Source organism: Solea senegalensis, linkage group LG8 (genome assembly GCF_019176455.1).
Source record: "Solea senegalensis isolate Sse05_10M linkage group LG8, IFAPA_SoseM_1, whole genome shotgun sequence".
Taxonomy (NCBI): Eukaryota; Metazoa; Chordata; class Actinopteri; order Pleuronectiformes; family Soleidae; genus Solea; species Solea senegalensis.
This window is the reverse complement of record NC_058028.1, coordinates 1,806,671-1,828,695: the sequence shown is the minus strand read 5'-3', so window position 1 is coordinate 1,828,695 and position 22,025 is coordinate 1,806,671. Positions and strand designations below refer to the sequence as shown.

At 41.5% G+C, this 22,025-nt stretch overlaps 2 protein-coding genes and 1 long non-coding RNA gene across 3 annotated transcripts; 2 read left to right on the top strand and 1 right to left on the bottom strand.

Moving 5' to 3' along the window:
• Positions 1 to 2,331: 2,331 nt before the first annotated feature.
• On the top strand, positions 2,332 to 10,638 carry bace1 (beta-secretase 1). Its single transcript, XM_044032875.1, has 9 exons — positions 2,332 to 3,054; positions 4,876 to 4,964; positions 5,070 to 5,286; positions 7,259 to 7,396; positions 8,283 to 8,417; positions 8,501 to 8,602; positions 8,693 to 8,842; positions 9,604 to 9,775; positions 9,856 to 10,638. The coding sequence occupies exons 1-9, from the start codon at positions 2,743 to 2,745 to the stop codon at positions 10,092 to 10,094; spliced, it is 1,554 nt and encodes a 517-aa protein (XP_043888810.1). The 5' UTR covers positions 2,332 to 2,742; the 3' UTR covers positions 10,095 to 10,638.
• LOC122773896 lies at positions 6,809 to 7,188 on the bottom strand. Its single transcript, XR_006360926.1, has 3 exons — positions 7,128 to 7,188; positions 7,038 to 7,064; positions 6,809 to 6,857 (listed from the first exon to the last, which is right to left on the bottom strand). It is a non-coding gene; the product is annotated as an uncharacterized LOC122773896 (long non-coding RNA).
• Positions 10,639 to 18,245: 7,607 nt separating the features above from the next.
• Positions 18,246 to 20,245, top strand: LOC122773890 (apolipoprotein A-I-like). The gene is made up of 4 exons (XM_044032871.1): positions 18,246 to 18,401; positions 18,878 to 18,929; positions 19,043 to 19,187; positions 19,295 to 20,245. The coding sequence occupies exons 1-4, from the start codon at positions 18,261 to 18,263 to the stop codon at positions 19,899 to 19,901; spliced, it is 945 nt and encodes a 314-aa protein (XP_043888806.1). The 5' UTR covers positions 18,246 to 18,260; the 3' UTR covers positions 19,902 to 20,245.
• Positions 20,246 to 22,025: the final 1,780 nt, after the last annotated feature.

The window sequence follows — 22,025 nt, the reverse complement described above, 5'->3', positions numbered from 1 at the left end:
GGATGATCATCCACATCACATTCAGATGCATCCACAACAGCAGGAGAATCTCCAGAGAATCCAGGCCAAGAGTCAGAGACTGGCTTACACAACACTCCCAGCCCAGTCACTCGCTGTGGATGATCTGTTTCTGAGTTTCTCCTGCTATGTTCTCCATGAGCTCACTCAAACTAGGAATCACAGGGTACCCTCACAATATGATACACCATACATGGTCCACAATACCAACAATATCACAATACAGCAATTCTGCTCTCATCAATATATTACAAGACAAACATAATAGTGACACATCGCGATATCTGTGAAAAGTGCAGGATTTCTCTATTTATTCACAACATAGAGAAGTAAGTTTTAATAGCTGTTAACACAGAAGAACAGATCCCTTCATTCTAACTTCCTGTGACATGTTGCTTTTTTTTTACTACAGCAGCATAAAAGTATTTTGTTTGGTGCAATTTACCTTTGTTCAGTTGTGAAAGAAAATATGCAGTATATGCAGTTTACTACTGTATTCATAGTGACAGAGTGATGGTTTACATACCTGCACTTATTGACTCAAAGAAATCTGATGACTCCAAAGAGGACGGTGCAGTGTGAGGTCTTTTCTTTTTTAATGGTGATTCATTGTGATTTTCAGGTGCACAATCCATCTACTGAAAAGAAAAGATTGGTTGTACTAAATCAACCAATCAATCAACAGTATATGTCAAATATTGTAGAATCTTTTATCCATTTAATCATTTCAAAAATTGGCGTTGAACACTGTAGCACTTTGTGTGTGTGTGTGTGTTTTCTCACCTCTTGGGTTGTCGTCTGTTTAGGGCCTTTGTTGTTGTTAACTGCCCTCTTCTTTAGCACAACATGTACGGATGGAACAGGCTTTCTGCCTCTGGTGTTGCTTCTGCCGTTGTGATGCAACACTTCTGCAGGGATAACAATATTCAGATCAGAAGGAGAACAAGAAAAAGTGGCTTAAAATACTGAGGATTAGCGAGTACAGAAGATACAAGAATGAGAATGCTATGTGAAAATTAGAGGTTACGTTATTCCCAGTTGATGCCAAGCTGGCAGATATTACCAATTTTTGGGCAATATGTTGTTCTTTTTTACCTTCCGTCTGCTTAAAATAGTTTAATAATAACAAATGATTAATAAAACTTGTAAAAACATGTATTAACACGTATGATCTGTCTCCTTTTGTGTCTACTTTCAATCAAAATAATCTATAAATTGAAAACTAAATACAAGTAATAAGCAAATCAGAAACCTATGACTCTTGGTTGGTTGCCACTAGCTAATATAGGTATGCTACATGTAGTATTATATTAATGTCTTGCTAAGAAATTTGAACCACATTTATGAAAACAATGTGTTTAGACACTAAAGTCAGTAATACGCCCGTTGTTGTTAACATTAATGGTTGTTACTGGTTCAATTAACATTATTAGTTAAACTAACAAAACCTTTGGGCTAACTAGCAAACAAAAAGCTGAATCTGGGCAGTTCAAGCTAGTTAACATGTATGCTAACAGCAAAAATACGACACTAATGTGACTTAGCAAAGATATTCACTTACAAGACGCACAATCTCCGTGCCAAAGACTTAAATGGACATAAACTGTCAGTTTATTTGTAGCTACTGTGTGTTAATTGAATTTTTGTATGAAGTCAAAACAACGCGCGTGCAATTAACGAGTCAGTCACGTGCTGCATTCACTGCCTGTCGTAAATTCCGGTGTTTTGCGAGAGAAGATACAGAACGTTCTTAATGCAATGTCTGGATTGTTGGGGAATATTACTTTGAAGTATTGTGTGGGATTAAGATTCATTTACAGGAAGGAACATTTTTTATTTCGAAAAAATGAGCTGTTTTCTTCTTAAACCTTGGTATTTTATATGGAAACAAACAAAACAAGCATAATAACCTGTAAAAGATGATGATGGTGATGATGATGATGATGATGATGATGGTGGTGATGATGATGATGGTGGTGATGATGTTGATGATGGTGGTGATGATGATGATGATGGTGGTGCTGATGGTGATGAGGATGATGGTGGTGATGATGATGGTGGTGCTGATGGTTATGATGAGGATGATGGTTATGATGAGGATGATGGTGATGATGAGGATGATGGTGGTGATGGTAATGATGATGATGGAGGTGATGGTGATGAGGATGGTGGTGATGATGGTGATGATGATGATGGTGGTGGTGATAGTGATGATGATGATGATGATGACTTACGATGATTTAAAGTGTGGTTATTGTCTGACTATTTGTGTGTGTGTGTGTGTGTTATTTTGAAAACAGCGCACCGGAAGTGTGTGTGCTTGACTGCGCTGATGCCCCAGCTCTGAAGGATACAGCGCGTGGATGGAGGAGGAGGAGGAAGAAGAGGAAGAGGTGAAGGACTGAAGGGTGGAGAATGTAAAGAACGGAGCGGGAGATGAGAAGCACTCAGAGGATCAGAGGATGATAGACCGCTGGATTAACATGGACGAACCGCGTGTGACTGTGTCGAGGCTCGCTGTCACTGACGCTCGGCCTCACAGTGAATGATGTGCGGTGACGCTGCTTTGATTCAAATATCTTCTCATGTCTTCTTCGAATTCTACCTTGAAAAACACGGAGTCCACGCGCAGTGACCGCGTCCATTTTCATGATCGAGCTTCAGCCACAATAATGGAGTCAAAGTGAACGAACAGAGACTGAACCGCGTGAACTGAGCTTCGACATGGACGCGTCGCTGCGCTCTTTCCTCTGCTTGACTTTGTGTTGGCTCGGCAGCGGTCACTCAGCGCCGGACGCCTCGGGCCTGCCTCGAGCTATCCGCCTGCCACTGCGGCAAGATTCACGGTCGCTGTCACCTGACGCGGCAGCGACTGCCGCTGCCGTTGCCGCTGCCGCGGTGGGCACGAGAGCTGCGCGGCAGCGGAGAGGAGCGGCGGCGAGCGGGATCAGCTTTGTGGAAATGGTTGATAATCTGCGTGGGAAATCCGGACAAGGATACTATGTGGAGATGTCCGTGGGCTCACCTCCACAGAGGGTAAGGATCTCTGCACAATCCTCAGTATAAACCAGGGCCGCTTCTAGCTTTGTGCAAGGTGATGTCTGTGAGGTTCTTCACCTGTAAGATCAGGGGAGTCCACACCTTTGTCTAATAATCATGTTATTCTCCTTGATGATAAAGTAACCAAATCTAAGCCACACAGTGAAAACAATTCTGCCTTTAATGAAACATGTTGAGTGTGTTTTTGTGTTCTCACAATACGATCAAATATCAATGTGTGAGGAAGTCATAAACATACAATAAACCAGCATCTACTTCAAAGTGCAACAATACTAAAAATAATACTTTAAAAGTCCATAACATAACCAAACTAATGCTATTTGCAATGCTATTTTCTGCTGGACCATTTTGACTTCATTACGCCACAAGAACACCAGCCACAGCTTATTTCATTTATGTTTTTGAAGCATATAATAAACACATGAACACATGAGACAGCTACAGATAAAGACAGGTCATTTTAATGCTCCTCTGAACATGCAGCTTTGGAGCCCCCTGGTGGCTTGGGTGCGCTGTGCATTTACGTCCTCTACACATAGCAACAAACGGGTGTGATGTAAATGAAAGCAGCGTTGTAGTGAGCGTGTGGTAGCGGCCGACACACAAAAATGACTTTTGTCTGTTTTTACTAATATCAACACAAAATTCTTAATATAGATCGTACACACACATCACACATCGACGTTCAGCCACAGACGTCTTTAGCAGCGCGTAACATCGTTCTTCGCCCCATTCTCAACTTAAATGTGTCACTTGCTCCGCCAATGGTTTTTTCTGCCCTAAAATCATTTGATTTCAAACATCGGGCAGATTATACCTCACCTATTGCTTTTTACTTTAATTAAGTCAGTACATCCCATAAAATGCTCATTTGCACTTGTCATAACGTGATTGCAGCTCGCTGCACTCCCTCGCCATTACGATTACGCTAAAATAAAATCCTGGCTGTAACCCTTATTATGCACACACACACACACACACACACACAGTAAAGAATGAAGTAGTCCCTGAGTATCATAGAGCTGCAGGACAGCGCCCCCACAGGCCCGGAGCACTTCTGTTATTGAATATGCAGGTGCTTCCTGTCCTGCTGTTGCTTTGGGATTTGGGTGTTTCTGTTGATGCATGTGTTTTGGTGTGACCTTGGCGTGACCTTGGCGTGACCCTGGCGTGACCTTGGCGTTTCTCACGTTGCTTTTTTTTTTTGTTTGAGCTTCTGCATCGTTTGTGAAAATGCAGCTGGTTTCTCCCTCTGCTTGTGTTTTTGGTGGTTGCCGTGTGTTTGCCTCTGTGGGCCACCGTACTTAACTCCTCTCACTCAACGTATGCAATCCCCAACATTTATTACAGCAACTGTTTTATTCTATACTGAATATTCCTATCTTTATATTCCTTTTTGTAAATGATCTCCAGATGTAATTTATTAATTCTCCTGTGATTCATATGCAGTGTATAATTCTAAACATGGATGAAAAGTCTTATAATTCATACATTCAAAACTTCAAACATAAATAATGGGCCACATTAATCATCTAACCAGTGGTTATTGGATTATTGTATTGTTGACAAGTTACTTTGCAATCAAAGTTCAAAGTGCTCTCGGAGCCTTTTTTATTTACATTTTGCACGCAGAACAAAACCGTAGCTTGAAGCAGTGTTGCAAGGATTAACAAGAATAACAAATAAGAAAAGTCAACATGTTGGTATTTCTTGCTCGGAATCTGCCATAAAATCTCTCTCTCTCTCTCTCTCTCTCTCTCTCTCTCCCTGTTTTGCTCTCTCTCTCTCTCTGATTAGCTGAACATCCTGGTGGACACAGGAAGCAGTAACTTTGCTGTTGGAGCAGCCGCTCATCCCTTCCTGCGCAGATACTACCATCGTTCACTGTGAGTACAGATGAGGGGTTTTCATGTTTTAAATGTAGCCTGCAGTTGGTTTATCAGACAATAACTCAGTCAATATTTGAACAGTTTATTACTCTTTATTAACAGGTCCAGTTCATATCGGGACCTGGGCAGGAGCGTCTACGTTCCTTACACACAGGGTCGCTGGGAAGGGGAGCTGGGCACCGACCTCGTCTCTGTCCCACACGGACCCAACGCCACCCTTCGGGCCAACATTGCTGCAATTACCCAATCAGATCGCTTCTTCATCAATGGATCCAACTGGGAAGGAATCCTGGGACTGGCCTATGCTGATATAGCCCGGGTGAAAACCTCATCATTCTTATGCTGTTCCACTGAGAAGAAGCTGAGGAAACCAGTTCATTTGGTTCCCACTCAAGTTTTGTGGGTGTAAAAAAAGAAGAAGAAATCAATCAATCAATCAATCAACGGTCTAACCTGTTACTATCTAACCATAACCAGTTACTGTCGAACCTTAACCAGTCACTGTCTAACCATAACCAGTTACTATCTAACCATAACCAGTTACTGTCTAACCTGTTACTATTTAACCATAACCAGTTACTTTCTAACCTTAACCAGTTACTCTCTAACCATAACCAGTTACTGTCTAACCTGTTACTATCTAACCATAACCAGTTACTGTCTAACCTTAACCAGTTACCGTCTAACCATAACCAGTTACTATCTAACCATAACCAGTTACTCTCTAACCATAACCTGTTCCTGATTAACCAGTTACTGTCTAACATTAACCAGTTACTGTCTAACCATAACCATCGACTGTCTAACCAGTTACTCTCTAACATTAACCAGTTACTGTCTAACCAGTTACTCTGTAACCATAACCAGTGACTGTCTAACCATAACCAGTGACTGTCTAACCAGTTACTCTCTAACCGTAACCAGTGACTGTCTAAACTTAACCAGTGACTGTCTAACCATAACCACTGACTGTCTAACCATAACCAGTGACTGTCTAACCAGTTACTCTCTAACCTTAACCAGTGACTGTCTAACCTTAACTAGTGACTGTCTAACCTTAACCAGTGACTGTCTAACCAGTTACTCTCTAACATTAACCAGTTACTGTCTAACCATAACCAGTGACTGTCTAACCTTAACCAGTGACTGTCTAACCTTAACCAGTTACTCTAACCATAACCAGTTACTGTCTAACCTGTTACTATCTAACCATAACCAGTTACTGTCTAACCTAACCAGTTACCGCCTAACCATAACCAACCATAACCAGTTACTCTCTAACCATAACCTGTTCCTGATTAACCAGTTACTGTCTAACATTAACCAGTTACTGTCTAACCATAACCATCGACTGTCTAACCAGTTACCTCTAACATTAACCAGTTACTGTCTAACCAGTTACTCTGTAACCATAACCAGTGACACCATAACCAGTGACTGTCTAACCAGTTACTCTCTAACCGTAACCAGTGACTGTCTAAACTTAACCAGTGACTGTCTAACCATAACCACTGACTGTCTAACCATAACCAGTGACTGTCTAACCAGTTACTTAACCTTAACCAGTGACTGTCTAACCTTAACAACTGTAACCTAACCAGTGACTGTCTAACCTTTAGTTACTCTGTCTAACCAGTTACCTAACCATAACCAGTTAACCTGTCTAACCATAACCAGTGACTGTCTAACCAGTTACTCTCTAACCTTTACCAGTGACTGTCTAACCTTAACCAGTGACTGTTTAACCATAACCAGTGACTGTCTAACCAGTTACTGTCTAACCATAACCAGTGACTGTCTAACCAGTTACTCTCTAACCTTAACCAGTGACTGTCTAACCTTAACTAGTGACTGTCTAACCATAACCAGTGACTGTCTAACCAGTTACTTCTAACCTTAACCAGTGACTGTCTAACCATAACCAGTGACTGTCTAACCAGTTACTCTAACCATAACCAGTGACTGTCTAACCAGTGACTGTCTAACCTCTAACCAGTTACTCTCTAACCAACCAGTGACTGTCTAAACTTAACCAGTGCTAACTAGTGCAGTGACTGTCTAACCAGTTACTCTAACCTTAACCAGTGACTGTCTAACCTTAACTAGTGACTGTCTAACCTTAACCAGTGACTGTCTAACCAGTTACTCTCTAACCTTAACCATAACACAGTAGAAATCTCTCTGGTTATGTCCCACAGTTGTATCAGGTCTATGAGACATATTAAAAACAGCAGCTTTGTTTGTTGAAGCAGAAATGGAAACTGTCCCTCGTCTCTCGTCCTCTCTTTCAGCCGGACGAGACACTGGAGCCTTTCTTTGATTCTCTGGTTCGTCAGACTCCTGTCCACAACCTCTTCTCTCTTCAGCTGTGTGGAGCCGGCTTCACCCACAACGACTCCCTGGGCAGTGCTACTGTCGGTGGCAGCATGGTGAGACACACTGAGAGACACACAGAGACACACTGAGACACACAGAGACACACTGAGACACACAGAGACGCACAGAGACACACTGAGACGCACACAGAGACACTTGGAGACACACAGAGATGCACTGAGACACACAGAGACACACAGAGATGCACTGGGACACACAGAGACACACAGAGACGCACTGAGACACAGAGACACACAGAGACACACTGAGACACACAGACGCACAGAGACACACAGAGACGCACTGAGACGCACACAGAGACGCACTGAGACACACAGAGACACACAGAGACACACTGAGACACACTGAGACACACAGAGACACACTGAGACGCACAGAGACACACAGAGACCCCACAGAGAGCACAGAGACGCACTGAGACGCACAGAGACACACAGAGACACACTGAGACGCTGGGACACACGCACTGACACTGGAGACACACACCAGACTACACTGAGAGACTGAGACACACAGAGACCACTGAGACGCACTGACTGACAGCACTGGGACACACTGGACGCACTGAGACACACTGAGACACACTGAGGAGACACTGAGACACACAGAGACACACTGAGACGCACAGAGACACACAGAGACCCACAGAGACGCACTGAGACGCACAGAGACACACAGAGACACACAGAGACACACAGAGACCCACAGAGACGCACTGGGACACACTGAGACACACTGAGAGACACACTAAAGACACAGAGACACACTGAGACTGGGACACACTGGGACACACTGAGACACTGAGACACACAGAGACACACGCACTGAGACCACAGAGACGCACTGAGACACACAGAGACACACACGCCACATCTTCAAGTCAGTGTTTGCCCATGTTTCCATGTTGTGTGCTCACAGATCATTGGAGGAGTGGACAGCTCACTGTTCGTTGGAGAGCTCTGGTTCACTCCCATCCGTAGAGAGTGGTACTATGAGGTCATCATCGTACGCATTGAGGTTAACGGACAGGACCTCAAGATGGATTGTAAAGAGGTGAGCTGTGACTCATGAGAACGGCGTGGTGGTCAGTCGTTGGTACTGCATGTCATGTAAGAGATGATCTCTGTCTCGCACAGTACAACTATGATAAGAGTATCGTGGACAGTGGCACCACCAACCTTCGGCTGCCGAGGAAAGTCTTCCAGGCCGCAGTCAAGGCCATCGAGGCAGCCTCTTCGGTCAGTCCCGACAATTTAACAACTGACTTATGTCTGTGTGAAGGAAGGTGACATGGACTCTTCCTGACCCTGTTTTCTTTTGTCTTTCAGACAGAGCAGTTTCCCTCGGGGTTTTGGCTGGGGGAGCAGCTGGTGTGCTGGCAGGCCGGCACCACGCCCTGGCACATCTTCCCAGTGATCTCCCTCTATCTGATGAGTGAAAACCACAACCAGTCCTTCAGAATCTCCATTCTACCCCAGGTAACACACACACACGCTGTACAGTACGTGACACTGTACGTTAACAACAGAACACAGTTGTTATAGTAACAACTCAGGAGGAGAGAGTCCATAGTTCCAGTCCAAATCACATCCTTCAGTTTCCAAGTCAGAACTCACACGGACAGTCGTGAGAGGCAGGGACTTTCAGACAAAGGGAGTCCTGCTCCCAGCGTCCCCTGCACTCCTATGTGTGAAGTACTACAAGCAGAATCCTGTTGTCTCATTGGCCGCCTCTGCAGGACAACAACCCCCTGGGGCTGAATGCATCAGTACAACTGTGTGTGTTGCATTCTCTCCTTCCAAACGTCACGGCAGTACGAGCTCTCCGTACTAAAGATGCCCCACCCCCAAGAGTCTGGATCCGCTCCTGGAAGTCCTGCAGCCGCGATGGCAGCAGCACAACAATCGGCTTTGAGCCGAAGATCCAGCCTGCGGTGACGCAAGACGGCGTCAGCGCCAACACATTAAACCACGGCACTTTATTCACACATTATTATTGTGCGGCTCTCACAATAAGAGCAATAAGGTGACAGAGATATTGTCTCCGTAAAAAAACATCTGCACAAAGCAATAAGATAAGAGCATTAACATGAGAAGAAATAATCAAGGGACATTTAGAATAGATACAAATGTGAGATTAAACTATGACATTAATGCGATTAATTGCGATGAAATATTTGACTGGTTTGACAGCACTAATAGTTTTAATAGTCCTGTTTCTCTTCGTCTCTTTCACTCAGCAATATCTGCGGCCCGTAGAGGACGTGGCTTCAGCTCAGGAGGACTGTTATAAATTCGCCGTGTCTCAGTCCAGCACCGGCACAGTGATGGGGGCTGTGATCATGGAAGGCTTCTACGTGGTCTTTGACCGCGAGAATAAGCGCATCGGCTTCGCTGTGAGCACCTGTCATGGTGAGGATGATACGGAGAGAGGAGACGGACTTTTCTGTTTCCCAGGTCGTCAGTAAAAATCTCATTCTCCTCTTTTGTAGTACACGACGAGTTTCGGACGGCCTCCGTCGAGGGACCGTTCCACGATGTCGACCTGGAGGACTGTGGCTACAACATCCCCCAGACGGACGAGTCCACGCTCATGACCATCGCCTACATCATGGCGGGAATCTGCGCTCTGTTCATGGCGCCGCTGTGTCTCATGGTGTGTCAGTGGCGCTTCGTCCGCTGCCTCCACCCGCACAGAGACTTTGCTGATGACATATCACTCTTGAAGTGAAGAGGGAGGAGAACCTGACTGAGAAAGACCTGACTCTTCAAACACACCAGAGAAGAGCAACATGTCGATGTCAACAAATTAGCTTTTAGCCACCTATGCATCAGCATTATCGGGACACTTGATTGTGAATGCAAGTTTGAAAATATAAATGTGTCTTTATCGATCTGTGACTTGTGGCTTTGAGGTGAATGAAACCAGTTATGAGTTATGAGTTATGAGTTATGAGTGAGCATGCCTGTATGTGTACTGTAAGTGAAACGTATGACAAAGACTTTGTGGACTTTAAGACAATGACCGTACACTATTTTGCAAATGCCAGCAAATAACCTTGCAGTGCAAATGGAGCCGTTTAAAGAGGCTACGATCCGACGACTGAAGTGTGACAGAGTGTGACACGGTTGCATGGTCTACAGGAAATATGGTTGGAAGGTATTTCACAATAAAAAACACGTGTGTATGTCTTAGGTGTTCAACATGTACGAAACCCATTTAAAACCATCACGGGGTGTTGACTTAGGGACCGTCAGTAAATGCTTTGTACTCATAGAGCTCTTTCTTGTCTTATTTCATCATAAGGTAGAGTGGCAAGTGCAATCGTTATTCTTTGTTCCTTTTACAGATAATACAAGATTCAAAATGGCTGAATGTGGTTTCATCTGTAAAATATAATAAAAGTCGTTTTCAGACAAAAAAAAAAAACCTTCTGGTCATTACGAAAGAAATACTTTTAAATAAGGAGCTGTAGGTACCACACGAATAACTGATGTATTTCATAGTGATTGATTCATCTTAGTTCTGATGACTCTGGTGAAGTGTTCGGTTAAAGGGGAAGTTTGTAGTTTTTAGTGACATCTGATACCTCTGCTCAGCCTCGTCATCTGTGACCCATGGATGTAAGAACTGGATGTAGCTCCGCCCCCTCTGCCTTGAAGACAAGTTTGTCATGGTGGCCACTCGTGGTACTGCAACAAAAAAAAGCAATTTTCCCATTGAGCACAACAGTAAACAACCTCGAGACATGGACACAGGCTTGTATAGATCTTTATATTGTATATTTTTAATTCATGGAGTTTCACATTAGTAAAACCTTCCTCAAGGTCATAAAAAGCCCAGAGAAATCTCATCTCCCAGAGTGACAGGTGTGTACGAGCACAGCAAAGTGCGGTCATGTGACGTCCCGGGACTGTCAGGGAACCGTACATATATTATATTTGACCACAAAGCAGGTTTTTGTTGTTTATTCGTCGTTCATTAGCATTTATTTTCAAACTTATTATCGATGTAATAGCGCGCTGCAGTGTGGATTGATGGAGGAGAGGAGACTGACTTATCACTTTGTTCAGTCACGCTGTGGAGTCCGGGTACCAACGTATAATCCGAATTTCTGACAAAACCAAAAAACCAAAATCCTTTTTTGGATTAAACCAAATATGGAAAAACGGATTTTTGTGTCAGCATCAAAAAAGAAATAAAAAAAGAAAAGAAATAATGACTCTTATTTGTTTTTTGCAAATTCAATTTGTCCCAATTCAAATTAAATGCATTCAGAATCAATATTTTTATAAAATTTACATTTATTAAATAGAGAAAATCATTTTGAAGCCTTTTATCACTCAGTATTGAGAGTGACGTTTTCTTCTCATTGTTCATATTATTCAGTTGTGAAGAATTTGTGTTTAAAGAACGTGAAAGAAGATTTATTTCAGCAGAGAAACACATCTGTGTGCTGTTTTCCGCCTTTGTAGTTGTTCCATAAAGCATTTTAAAGTGATACAGACACATTTCCAGCATATGAAGAAGGTTTTACTTTGAACTGTGGAGGGCAGCATTACACCTCTGTGTGTTAGAACTGGCTCCTGACTTCTCCTCAGAATACTATATTTATGCTAATCCCAAGCATAACCTTTGTTTAACCGTCTGTATTCATTATCAAAAATATCTTTATATTTATTACCATCTTCTATCTGTGTTTAAAATGGTTTAAAACCGTCCAGCTGCATGGGTTCCTCCTTCTCAGGAGACTCATTCTGCCGAGGAACCGGTGGAGGGAAAAGTGAAGAACTCTGCCAACATGTGTCCGATGGCGATCGGCCGATGATGCCACGTGGTCGCGGTTTCTTTTCCGCTCCTGTAAACACTTGTCCGTTCTTATCAAAGAGTCTAGGGTAGATGGTAGATCCTGGATGTGGTCAGAGGGTCTGAAAGCAGATGGCATAATCACAAACTGAGTCCATACGTTGTTTATTGTTACTCAGAGCATGCGGTTTCTTTAGGTCGGACGAGATTGAGCCTCTTATGAAGTCACTGAGGGAAGCACACATCGATGAACCTCGGGACCACTCAGCCCAGTGAGACTGGAAACCATGAAAGCCACTCTGGCATTTTCCAGACTCACCAGAAAAATGACTGTACTGTATTCACATCTGCATCAAAGTCAGTTAGAAGAAGAGCCATCATTATAAATAAATACTATAATAAATAAAGAGATGAAAGAAAATCCATTTACACAGAAATATGATTCACTTCATTATTTTTAAATGAACTTGCAAATATGATTTTTAATTCACATTTTCCATATTAATTAACGGAGGTCTTTCTTTATTATTGTATTTATTCTTTCATGTTTTTATTTTGAACTATGGCAGTGAGTGGGATTATACATAACATATTAGTTTAGAGCAGATATACTAATTCATGAACTCTGACCCTCAATGTGGCTTCAAAAAAGTCTCCATAAACATTTCATTTAGTCTCTCAACGTAACATTGTATGAACTAACAGTGGGGGTGTCAATGTTCAAGGATTGTGGATATTTCTCGGTGTGGATTGCGGTGAGTTTGTTTTGTCTGATGTGGGTGGTTTTCAGAATCGGGGTGAACGGCCTCTCGTACCAATCGTAACTTTAACATCATCCACCTACACACCAAACTGTTGATCACCCTGTTACTTCATTCAAGTCCATTTGTTTCCTAGAAATATTTGTACAGAATATTCGTTTTTAAGACCGACACAGTAGTGAATAATACAGATGTCATTACTGACATTAAAACAGAGTATTAATACTATTTAAGTCTTTATGATAGTGAGGGCAGTAAAATGATTATTCGATCAGCAAACACACGCAGTGTCCAATCACACACAGCCTCAAGTCAACTCTCTACTTTTAAATCGGTTTTATTCATTAGAATTGCGACCTTCGTAAAAGAATTGTACTTTATTATGTTACCGTGTAAATATCTTATCACCGCAGATGTTCTTTGACCTTAAACTTATCTTTAAAACTGTGGCGATCATGTCACTGATCACGGATGTGAATAAAAAGCCACTTGTGCCAGCTGGCCTCATGTTCTGTCCATTGACTCATTTGGGTTATCTGAGTTCATGGCGGATTGTCTTGTTTTGCTGTGTAACCTCCACGACGAGGGCTGCGATCCAAATATGTGTATTAAGTGCTGAGTATGTTGGAGACAAGCAGAGCGCTGCTCACAGCTGAGATAACCTCCCCTGCTGATTGGAAAACAGTGCTCCATCACTGAGGCAGCTGGAACAATCATCTGCCCTTTGAACCTCAGTCAGTGCCTGATCAAATGCTGGATTTGCTGATTAAATATTTATCAGGGTCACAGAATTGTCCCACATCTGTGAACGCTGATGATCATCAACAAAGACGTTCCTTTCATGAGCAGAACATAATAGCGTCCAATGGCCACATGAAGGTCATTTTTCGTTTTGATGGAACTGCTTCTTTTGTCTTAAACCCATCTGCATGTTTTTGACCAGGCATTTGTTTAAATAGTGACAACACATACTTGTTTACCCATGTCTCTCCACGTAAAACGTTTCTCGCAAGCCATAGGACTGGAGTTCTTCTTTTGCCGTTTAAGATGAACAGAACATGCAAACGCAAGCAACTCATAGTTCTGAGGTCTTATTGATAACAATTACGACTGCAGTTATCTGGACAGATAGCTCATGGTGCAATGCAAGCAGTCTCAAAGGTTGCTGTACCAGATAAGAGTTTTTCTTCTGGACAAACACCTTAAAGACGATTGTACAATGACTGTTATCATTAAGTGTTTAAAAGGAGGACAGTGATAATATAACACTTATCATTCCCTTAGATAGACGCAGACATACACACGTCACACGGAAGGCCTTTCACTCACATACATGACAGTTCTGCCTGTGTCTTCAGGCTCTGTGGCTCCTGCTCATATAAAGCTGCAGTAATCATAGCCCACTCACTATTAATGACATCTGCAAACAATGCAATAAACAATAAACACTCAATGTTCTATCCACCATGTACATGGAACGTGTGGTTTAAAGTGATACAGTAATTCAGGTTCTTTGTAAGAGTTTAAAAGCTAAGCTTCCTTCCTCAGATTCCATCACAAACATCACATTCAGAGGTGGTTTGAAGACACATGTGGACAAACTGTCTCTAAATCAAAGTTTTTTCTATAAACTAAGCAACACCCATATTTCACCACGATAACAATGAATAACTATTTACTTTTACTAAAGACTTTTCACATCGGATTGCCAAGTCTTCCTTGGACTATAAAGAATTACTGTGCCAGTGCTGTCCAAGCAGCCCGACTGTCCTCACTGTCCCCACTGTCCTCACTGTCCTCACTGTCCCACAGTTGTTAAGAAGGACAAAAGCCAGGTCTGAAGTTACTGAAAGCTTCATTGTGAAAAGCGAGGGTTTCGTTTTCCCCAGAGTTGACAGTTTTACCGTTTAGCCCCGAGTTTGCCCACATAGCGTCACGCGTACCCTGAGAGCCACACTACATTTCCCATCATGCAACACAACAGTTGTAGCCGCGGCGGCGTTTCCGGGACGACGTTAGCATCACGTTTGATCAACACGTTCGGGTAAGCTAACTGCTACAAACAACCACAACACACGTCTGTTCAAGCAACTTCATTTATTTCCTTAACAACACAGCGAACAGTGAGGTTTCCACTGGTTCAGTTACATATTCCATTTAGTTAACAAGACTTTATCTAGTTTACCAAACACGACACTCACGAGTCGACTGCCGGTCCGTCCGCAAAGTGGTCCGTGGGGAAACGCGAGCCACATTTGAGCCAGATCCTTATTCTGTCCCAGGACAGTGTAATTGGGGTTTGCTAATGGCGGGGTGAATACTTGTTTGTATAATCATTATTGTCGGTGTGATGTATTTAAAAGAGTTATGTATGGATATTTATAGGTATTGTGATGTTAAATCTATTATAATGATTGTGCTTGGAGATGTATTACCTCTCCTAGTGACTTCTCCCAATTAGTAGCTGATTGGTAGGCCTATTTAAAGCTAGTGGGGAGACTGGGTAGGGAGGTTCAGGTGTGTCTCAAAATACATCCACAGGTGTGTCTCTAATTAACTCAAATGTTGTCAATGAACCTATCAGAAGCTTCCAAAGACATGACATCTTCATCTGGACGTTCCCAAATTGTTTAAAGGCATAATAATCTTAGTGTTTGTAAACTTCTGACTTTGAAGGAAGGAATAAAAAATTGTCTAAAAAAATTCTTCTCTCATTATTCTGGCATTTAGCAAATAGAAATAATTTTGGTAATCCTAACAGACCTAAAACAGGAAAAGTGATTGTCTGATTTCATGTCAGACAGTGAGGAAAAAAAAGCACATGTGTCTTTTTATATAGTGTATGTAAACGTCTGGTTTCAACTCTATATATGTGTGTTTACATATATATGTATATATATATATATATACATATATATGTATATACATATATATATATATATGTATATATATATGTATATATATATATATATATATATATATATATATATATATATATATATATATATATATATATATATATATATATATATATATATATATATATATATATATATATATATATATATATATATATATATATATATATATATATATATGTATATGTAATAACCAAATGGTCAATTATGAATGTAATTCCATGTGTGATGACATTGTGTAAATGAATTGTGATTGTAATTTAAAAACCTATAGAGACACATATTCGCAGGTGTGTGTGTGTGTGTGTGTGTGTGATGCCATCTTAAAGTAAATGAAAACAAAGTATAAGAGCAGAGAGTATGTTTGTACATGATCCACAGTCAACACTGATGTTATGTAGGATGATGAATTCATTATTGTGCTCAATTTGTGAGACACATTTCAGCAAACCCACAAAATGACTAGATTAAATGAACATAAGCAAACACCTTCTGCAGGAGTGCCCCAAACTGCACATTATTGTTTGCTCTTTCTGCCACGGGAAGCGTTTAACTCTTGATTCCATGTGTGTGACGCTGTTCTATGGCTCAGGAATGATCGGGAGATCCTCGACTGAGTTACCTTTAGAAAGGAACCCAAGTGCTGTGAGGACTTGCAAAGGCACTGACACTGTATTATTTTTATATTTTAAATCATATATCAATGTTTTAGCATTGTCTAATATCAGAGACAGTAGTTCTCATGTATAAATGCCAACACATGTGTTAAAGACAGCATATGCAGTCTGTGTAGACACGAGGCCCCAGGTCCTCACAGAGCACAGATGACAATGATTAACCTTGCACCTAATAACCCTGAACTATTACACTAGCACTGTCTCTACAGATGGGTCTGATGTGTGTGATCCATCCATCCATCATCCATCCATCATCCATCCATCCATCTTTTTCCAAAACTATACAAAATCAAAAGTCTCATGTCTGTGTATATAAACCTTGTATTTGTGATGTGCTCATTTATGTGTTATTTCTGAAATAACTGTATATTCTAGCGTTGTCAGTTAAACGTTAACACAAACCCTTTTTAACGGCGGCAATTTTTTTATCGAAAGATTAACGTTCTTTTTGGCCGAGCAAACTTTGTCGTTTTATTAACTAGTAACTTTAGAAAAACTACAACACCACACTGGATCTGGGGGTGGAGCGGCTCAGTGGTTAAGACCGGTACCCCGTGTGCGAAAGACATCATGGTCGCAATGTCGCAAGTTCGATTCCACCCCTAGCTGATTGAACTCAATTCAATTGTAAGTCGCTTTGGATGAAAGCGTCTGCTAAATGACATGTAATGTAATGTAATGGATCGAGCCAAACATGCACACACATGTTTGGGCCAGAGAGTCGTAAGCTAACGTGGCGTCTCCAACGCAGCCTGGATCATTTCATCCAAGTCATGATGTCTGCAGTGTTACCAACCAACCACGCTCAGACCCCCTGAACCGTAGTCAGGAGACCTCCGAAGACCGCTAGCTCCTTTAGCTCGTTACGACAACAACACATTAAACCGCGGGACTTTATTCACACACTGCAGGCTGATACACAGCCTCTCTTATTATTGTTATTATTATTATCACAGTAAGAGCAATAAGTCAGGTGACAGAGATATTGTCTCAATAAAAAAGCAGATCCACTTTTCTATGTTGATAAGAGCATTAAAATGAGAAGAAATAATGGGACACAAAGAAATCAGGGGACATTTAGAATAGATACAAATGTGTGATTAATCACGAGTTAACTATGACATTAATGCGATTAATCGTGATTAAGTATTTGAATGGTTTGACAGCTCCAGTATATTCTATAATCGTTCCTATTTCTCAAAGTGCATGAAGCCATGGGGGCAAAGTCCTCTGTTGACAGGACAGCAAACAACTGCAGCGCACACACACACACACACCACACTTTGACCCATCAATCATTGCACACACACACACACACACACACACTCGTCATCCACAAATTTTGTAATTCGTAACCTGAGATAAGGCCGCTGTGATCGCCTTTATCTCGATGAGTGAATGTGATACAGTGAGTACGTGTGCTTTCCTGAGTGGAAGTCTAATGTCATTACATTTCACTGAGTTGATCAAGTCTCTGCTTTGTTTGTCTTCTGTCACACACAGAGTTAAGAAAATATAGGAAATAAAGCGGGAGCCAGTTGTCGATGGAGGCCTCCTGAACTTGCTTGTCCTCGCTGCCTCTCGTGTCTTCTGGCTCTGAGAAGACAGACGTCTACAATCTACAATGATAGATAATGAGATGATACTGTTGTACTCTGTCTGACTGTGTGCTTTGTGATCTTCTCCCAGCAGGCGACCATTGAACTTTCAGCCTATCACCCCTTGCTGAGGGAGATGGCTGAGGGGATGAGGTCCACCTCCACGGAGACAGTCCAACACTCCAACACACCCCCGCCCCCCCCCACACACACACACAGGCACTATAAGAAGCCTGCTCTTGCTGCAGTTATTCAGTCTTGTCACCAGCTCCACCAGGTAAGGATAATAATAGATGGAATTATTAGAACTGTAGGACAAACGTGACGGCTCAGGACGCCACGTCTTCGTGGCAGGAAGACACTACTATTTTAAAAACACGTCATGTCGTCGGTGTAAAATAATAAGGTTTAACTTAAGGATGAAAGGATTTTAAAACTATCTCAAAAAGCTAATTTGCTAATTCTATAGTTGTGTCTTTACGTGCAGGCCAGGGATAATCTGTCTAATCCACCCAGATTACAACATGAGCCGTACTTTAAATGTATCCTCCATGAGACCAGAGATTCTTCTCTTTGCTTTAGCCGAGGCTCTATGTGATCAGAGGATTTCCATTTTTAAATTCTTATTTCAATTGAAACGCTTGAATAAAAGTCACAAAAGCCCAGTTGGAATGAATATTTAGAGCTTTTTACTTGTGTGAATAACACGGTCGCTGATGAATAAGTTATTAATGACTGTTTTCCCGTCTTTAGACCTCCACCATGAAATTCGTGGCTCTAGCCCTCACCCTCCTGCTGGCCGTCGGTGAGTACGCACGCAGTAGCAGAGCGTGCTTGAATGTCTCTGCAGATGTTTAAAGGTCATAGCTACAACACACTCTTTCTGCTCATCTCTTCACCTTACATTGTGTTTGTCAGGCTCTCAGGCTGCCACTCTGCAGGCTGACGTTCCGAACACTCTGCAGCATGTTCGCTCTGCTCTCGATATCTACCTGAAACAGGTGAAAGAGAGTGCAGACAAGGCCGTGGGCCAGCTCGATGACGCTGAGTACAAGGAGCTCAAGTAAGGCTACGTCACTCGCTTCAGTCAGTTTTATTGTCTGTAGTTTGGAGTCAGTATTTACGACGATGAAGTGATTAAACATCTTTCTCGCCCTTGACCTCTGTCAGGGTCGCCCTGCATCAGCGCCTGGATGATATGGTCAATCAGATCGAGTCTCTGCGCGGTGCCGTCTCCCCCGTCACAGACAGCGTCGTCACCACCATCGCCGAAGCTACCGCTGAACTCCGTACATCTATCGCGACTGATATTGAAACGCTGAAGACTGACATTGAGGCTAATCGTGCCAAACTGGACGAAGTTGTCAGAAAACACATTGACGAGTACCACGAGCTCTTCAAGCCCGTCATCGAAGAGTACAAGGACAAGCACGCAGGTGAGATGGAAGCCTTGAAGTTAAAGATCGACCCCCTGATGAAGACCCTCCGCGAAAAGATTGCTGTCAACGTGGAGGAGACCAAGAAGACCCTGGAGCCCATGGTGGAGTCTGTGACTGCGAAGCTCACAGAGCGTCTGGAGAGTCTGAGGGAGCTGGTCGAGCCCTATGTGGAAGAATACAAAGAGCAGGTGAAAACGGCCTATACACAGGCGCAGTCCGTCAACGCTGAACAGCTCCAGAGTCTGAGGGACAGGATTCAACCTTTAACTGACAGTATCAAAATCAACCTCCAGGGAATCTTTGGCATCTTGACAGAGAGCTTCGCCACCAAGGAATAAGTCACCTCCAAACTGTAACTAACTTCATGTTTCTCTCCATTTCCTCTGTCAACACCAATGCCTGAGTGATGCAACGTCACTGCGGCAGAAACGACCGGACTCCCGTCCTCCTCTCTCCAAAACAAACACCCTCTCTTAGGTGCGCATGCTCAAGCACATGCAAGCAAAAACAAAGACAGACACATGCTTTGCTCTCCATGTATGTCAAAGCCAGCTGCTTCCACTGAGCGCTGGAGTCGTACGTGAATGTTCACAAACTGCAGAGCTTGTGTGTCGTCTACTTGTTTGATGGAAACTGTGTTTTGACAAAATTCACCTAAATAAACATGGTATTCATATACAAACTGATGATCTCTGTCTCTGTCTAAAACACTCCACACAAACAAAGCTGCTCGTCACACTTATAGCATTCAGGGGTCATGAGTGATTGAAAAGGGCAATAATAATGATCCATAATATAATATATGAAGCATTTGTGCCTGTGGTTGTGAGACCTGTGATTAATGAGCCAATCAGTGGAGCAGCTTTGTGATTTATTAGGGAAAAGCCTTCAGTTATAGATCCCTCAGGCGTGGAACCCTTCAACACTGTCCCATCGTGAAGCGACACCAAGATACAAGTGCGCACACATGCGCGGATGTAATGAGTTACTGTGAGGGCGTCACGTGATGACAAAACATGTGCGACTTATGCCTTTATTTAAACCGTTTATGCAACAGTGTCAAACGCGGCGACGACAACAGTGAAGACGGAATTAGACAAAAAGACACAAACAATGCAGACAATTCAAAATACAAGACAAAAGGAAGCCTCGTCATTTTTGGACTACAAATAAAATGACCTTACCTTACCTTACCTTACCTTACCTTACCTTACCTTACCTTACCTTACTTTTTTCTCTCTAGGTTTTTGATGGATTTAATAAATCCTAATCATATCATCATAAATGGTTGGATTAGCCTGTATTAAGTTTCCTCTGTTCCATCTGTATATAAATATGATGTAATATTTCACGATTCAAATGATCTATTTGTGTTTTTATATTTATCATAATCTCGGCATCAGAGTTTGATCTTTCCTTCATGTGTTTGAAGTTCAGATATCGTTCCATTAAATCATTATAGTTCATATTTTATTTTTATCTTATTTATTTCTCTACATTTAAAATAGAAGAAATCTTTGAATCTACATTTTAATATAGACACGTCATGTTGTCTTTGTAAAATAATAAGGTTTAACTCATGGTAATGTTTTAAGGATGAAAGGATTTGCTAACGCTATGGTTGTGTCTTGAGATTATGATTTTATATCATCGTAATCTTGTCATCACAGTTTGATCTTTTGTTTGTTTGTTTCATTCAAGTTTATATATCGTTCCATTAAATCATTATATTTTTTTGCATCTTATTTATTTCTCTACATTTAAATTTGAATTTTAATCTACATTTTAACATTTCCACAATTCAATGTCAGATTGAGTTCAAATGTTTAGCTGTAATATTTTATGGGTTTCTGTTAATAAATCTTTATCTTTAAAGCAGTTTCATTTCTGAGGCTCCAGAAGACGTTCTGATCAACATGTGGTCAGAGAAATCATTTTTTTATACTGTTATACTATATATATATATATATATATATATATATAGATATACATTTATATATATATATAGATATATATATATATATATAATATCGTGTTTTTTATGATTTTTAATTTATTTTAAGCTGTTTTATCTCATTTTGAACCTTTTACTTATCAGGTCTTTTATTTATTCTGACAGCACTTTGGTCCACTGTGGTTTGTTTAAAGTGCTTAACAAATAAAGTTGGATTGATCAGGGCCGAGTTTAAAGGCTTCAGAACTCACTCTGACGTTTGCCACATAAAATCATTTTCTATTCGACTAGTAGCAGTTCTTTTAGTCTTTTAAGAAGTTTAACTTTCTTACCTTACCTTACCTTACCTTACCTTACCCACCATAACATAACCTCACTTCACCAGTCTAAAGAAGTCGTTCCTCGCCTCTTACACTAACCATAATTATCACAACTAAACGCTAGTCATAACATTAAAATTCAATCCATTTTATTTATTTAGCACATTTTAAAAACAAGTGCTGTACGG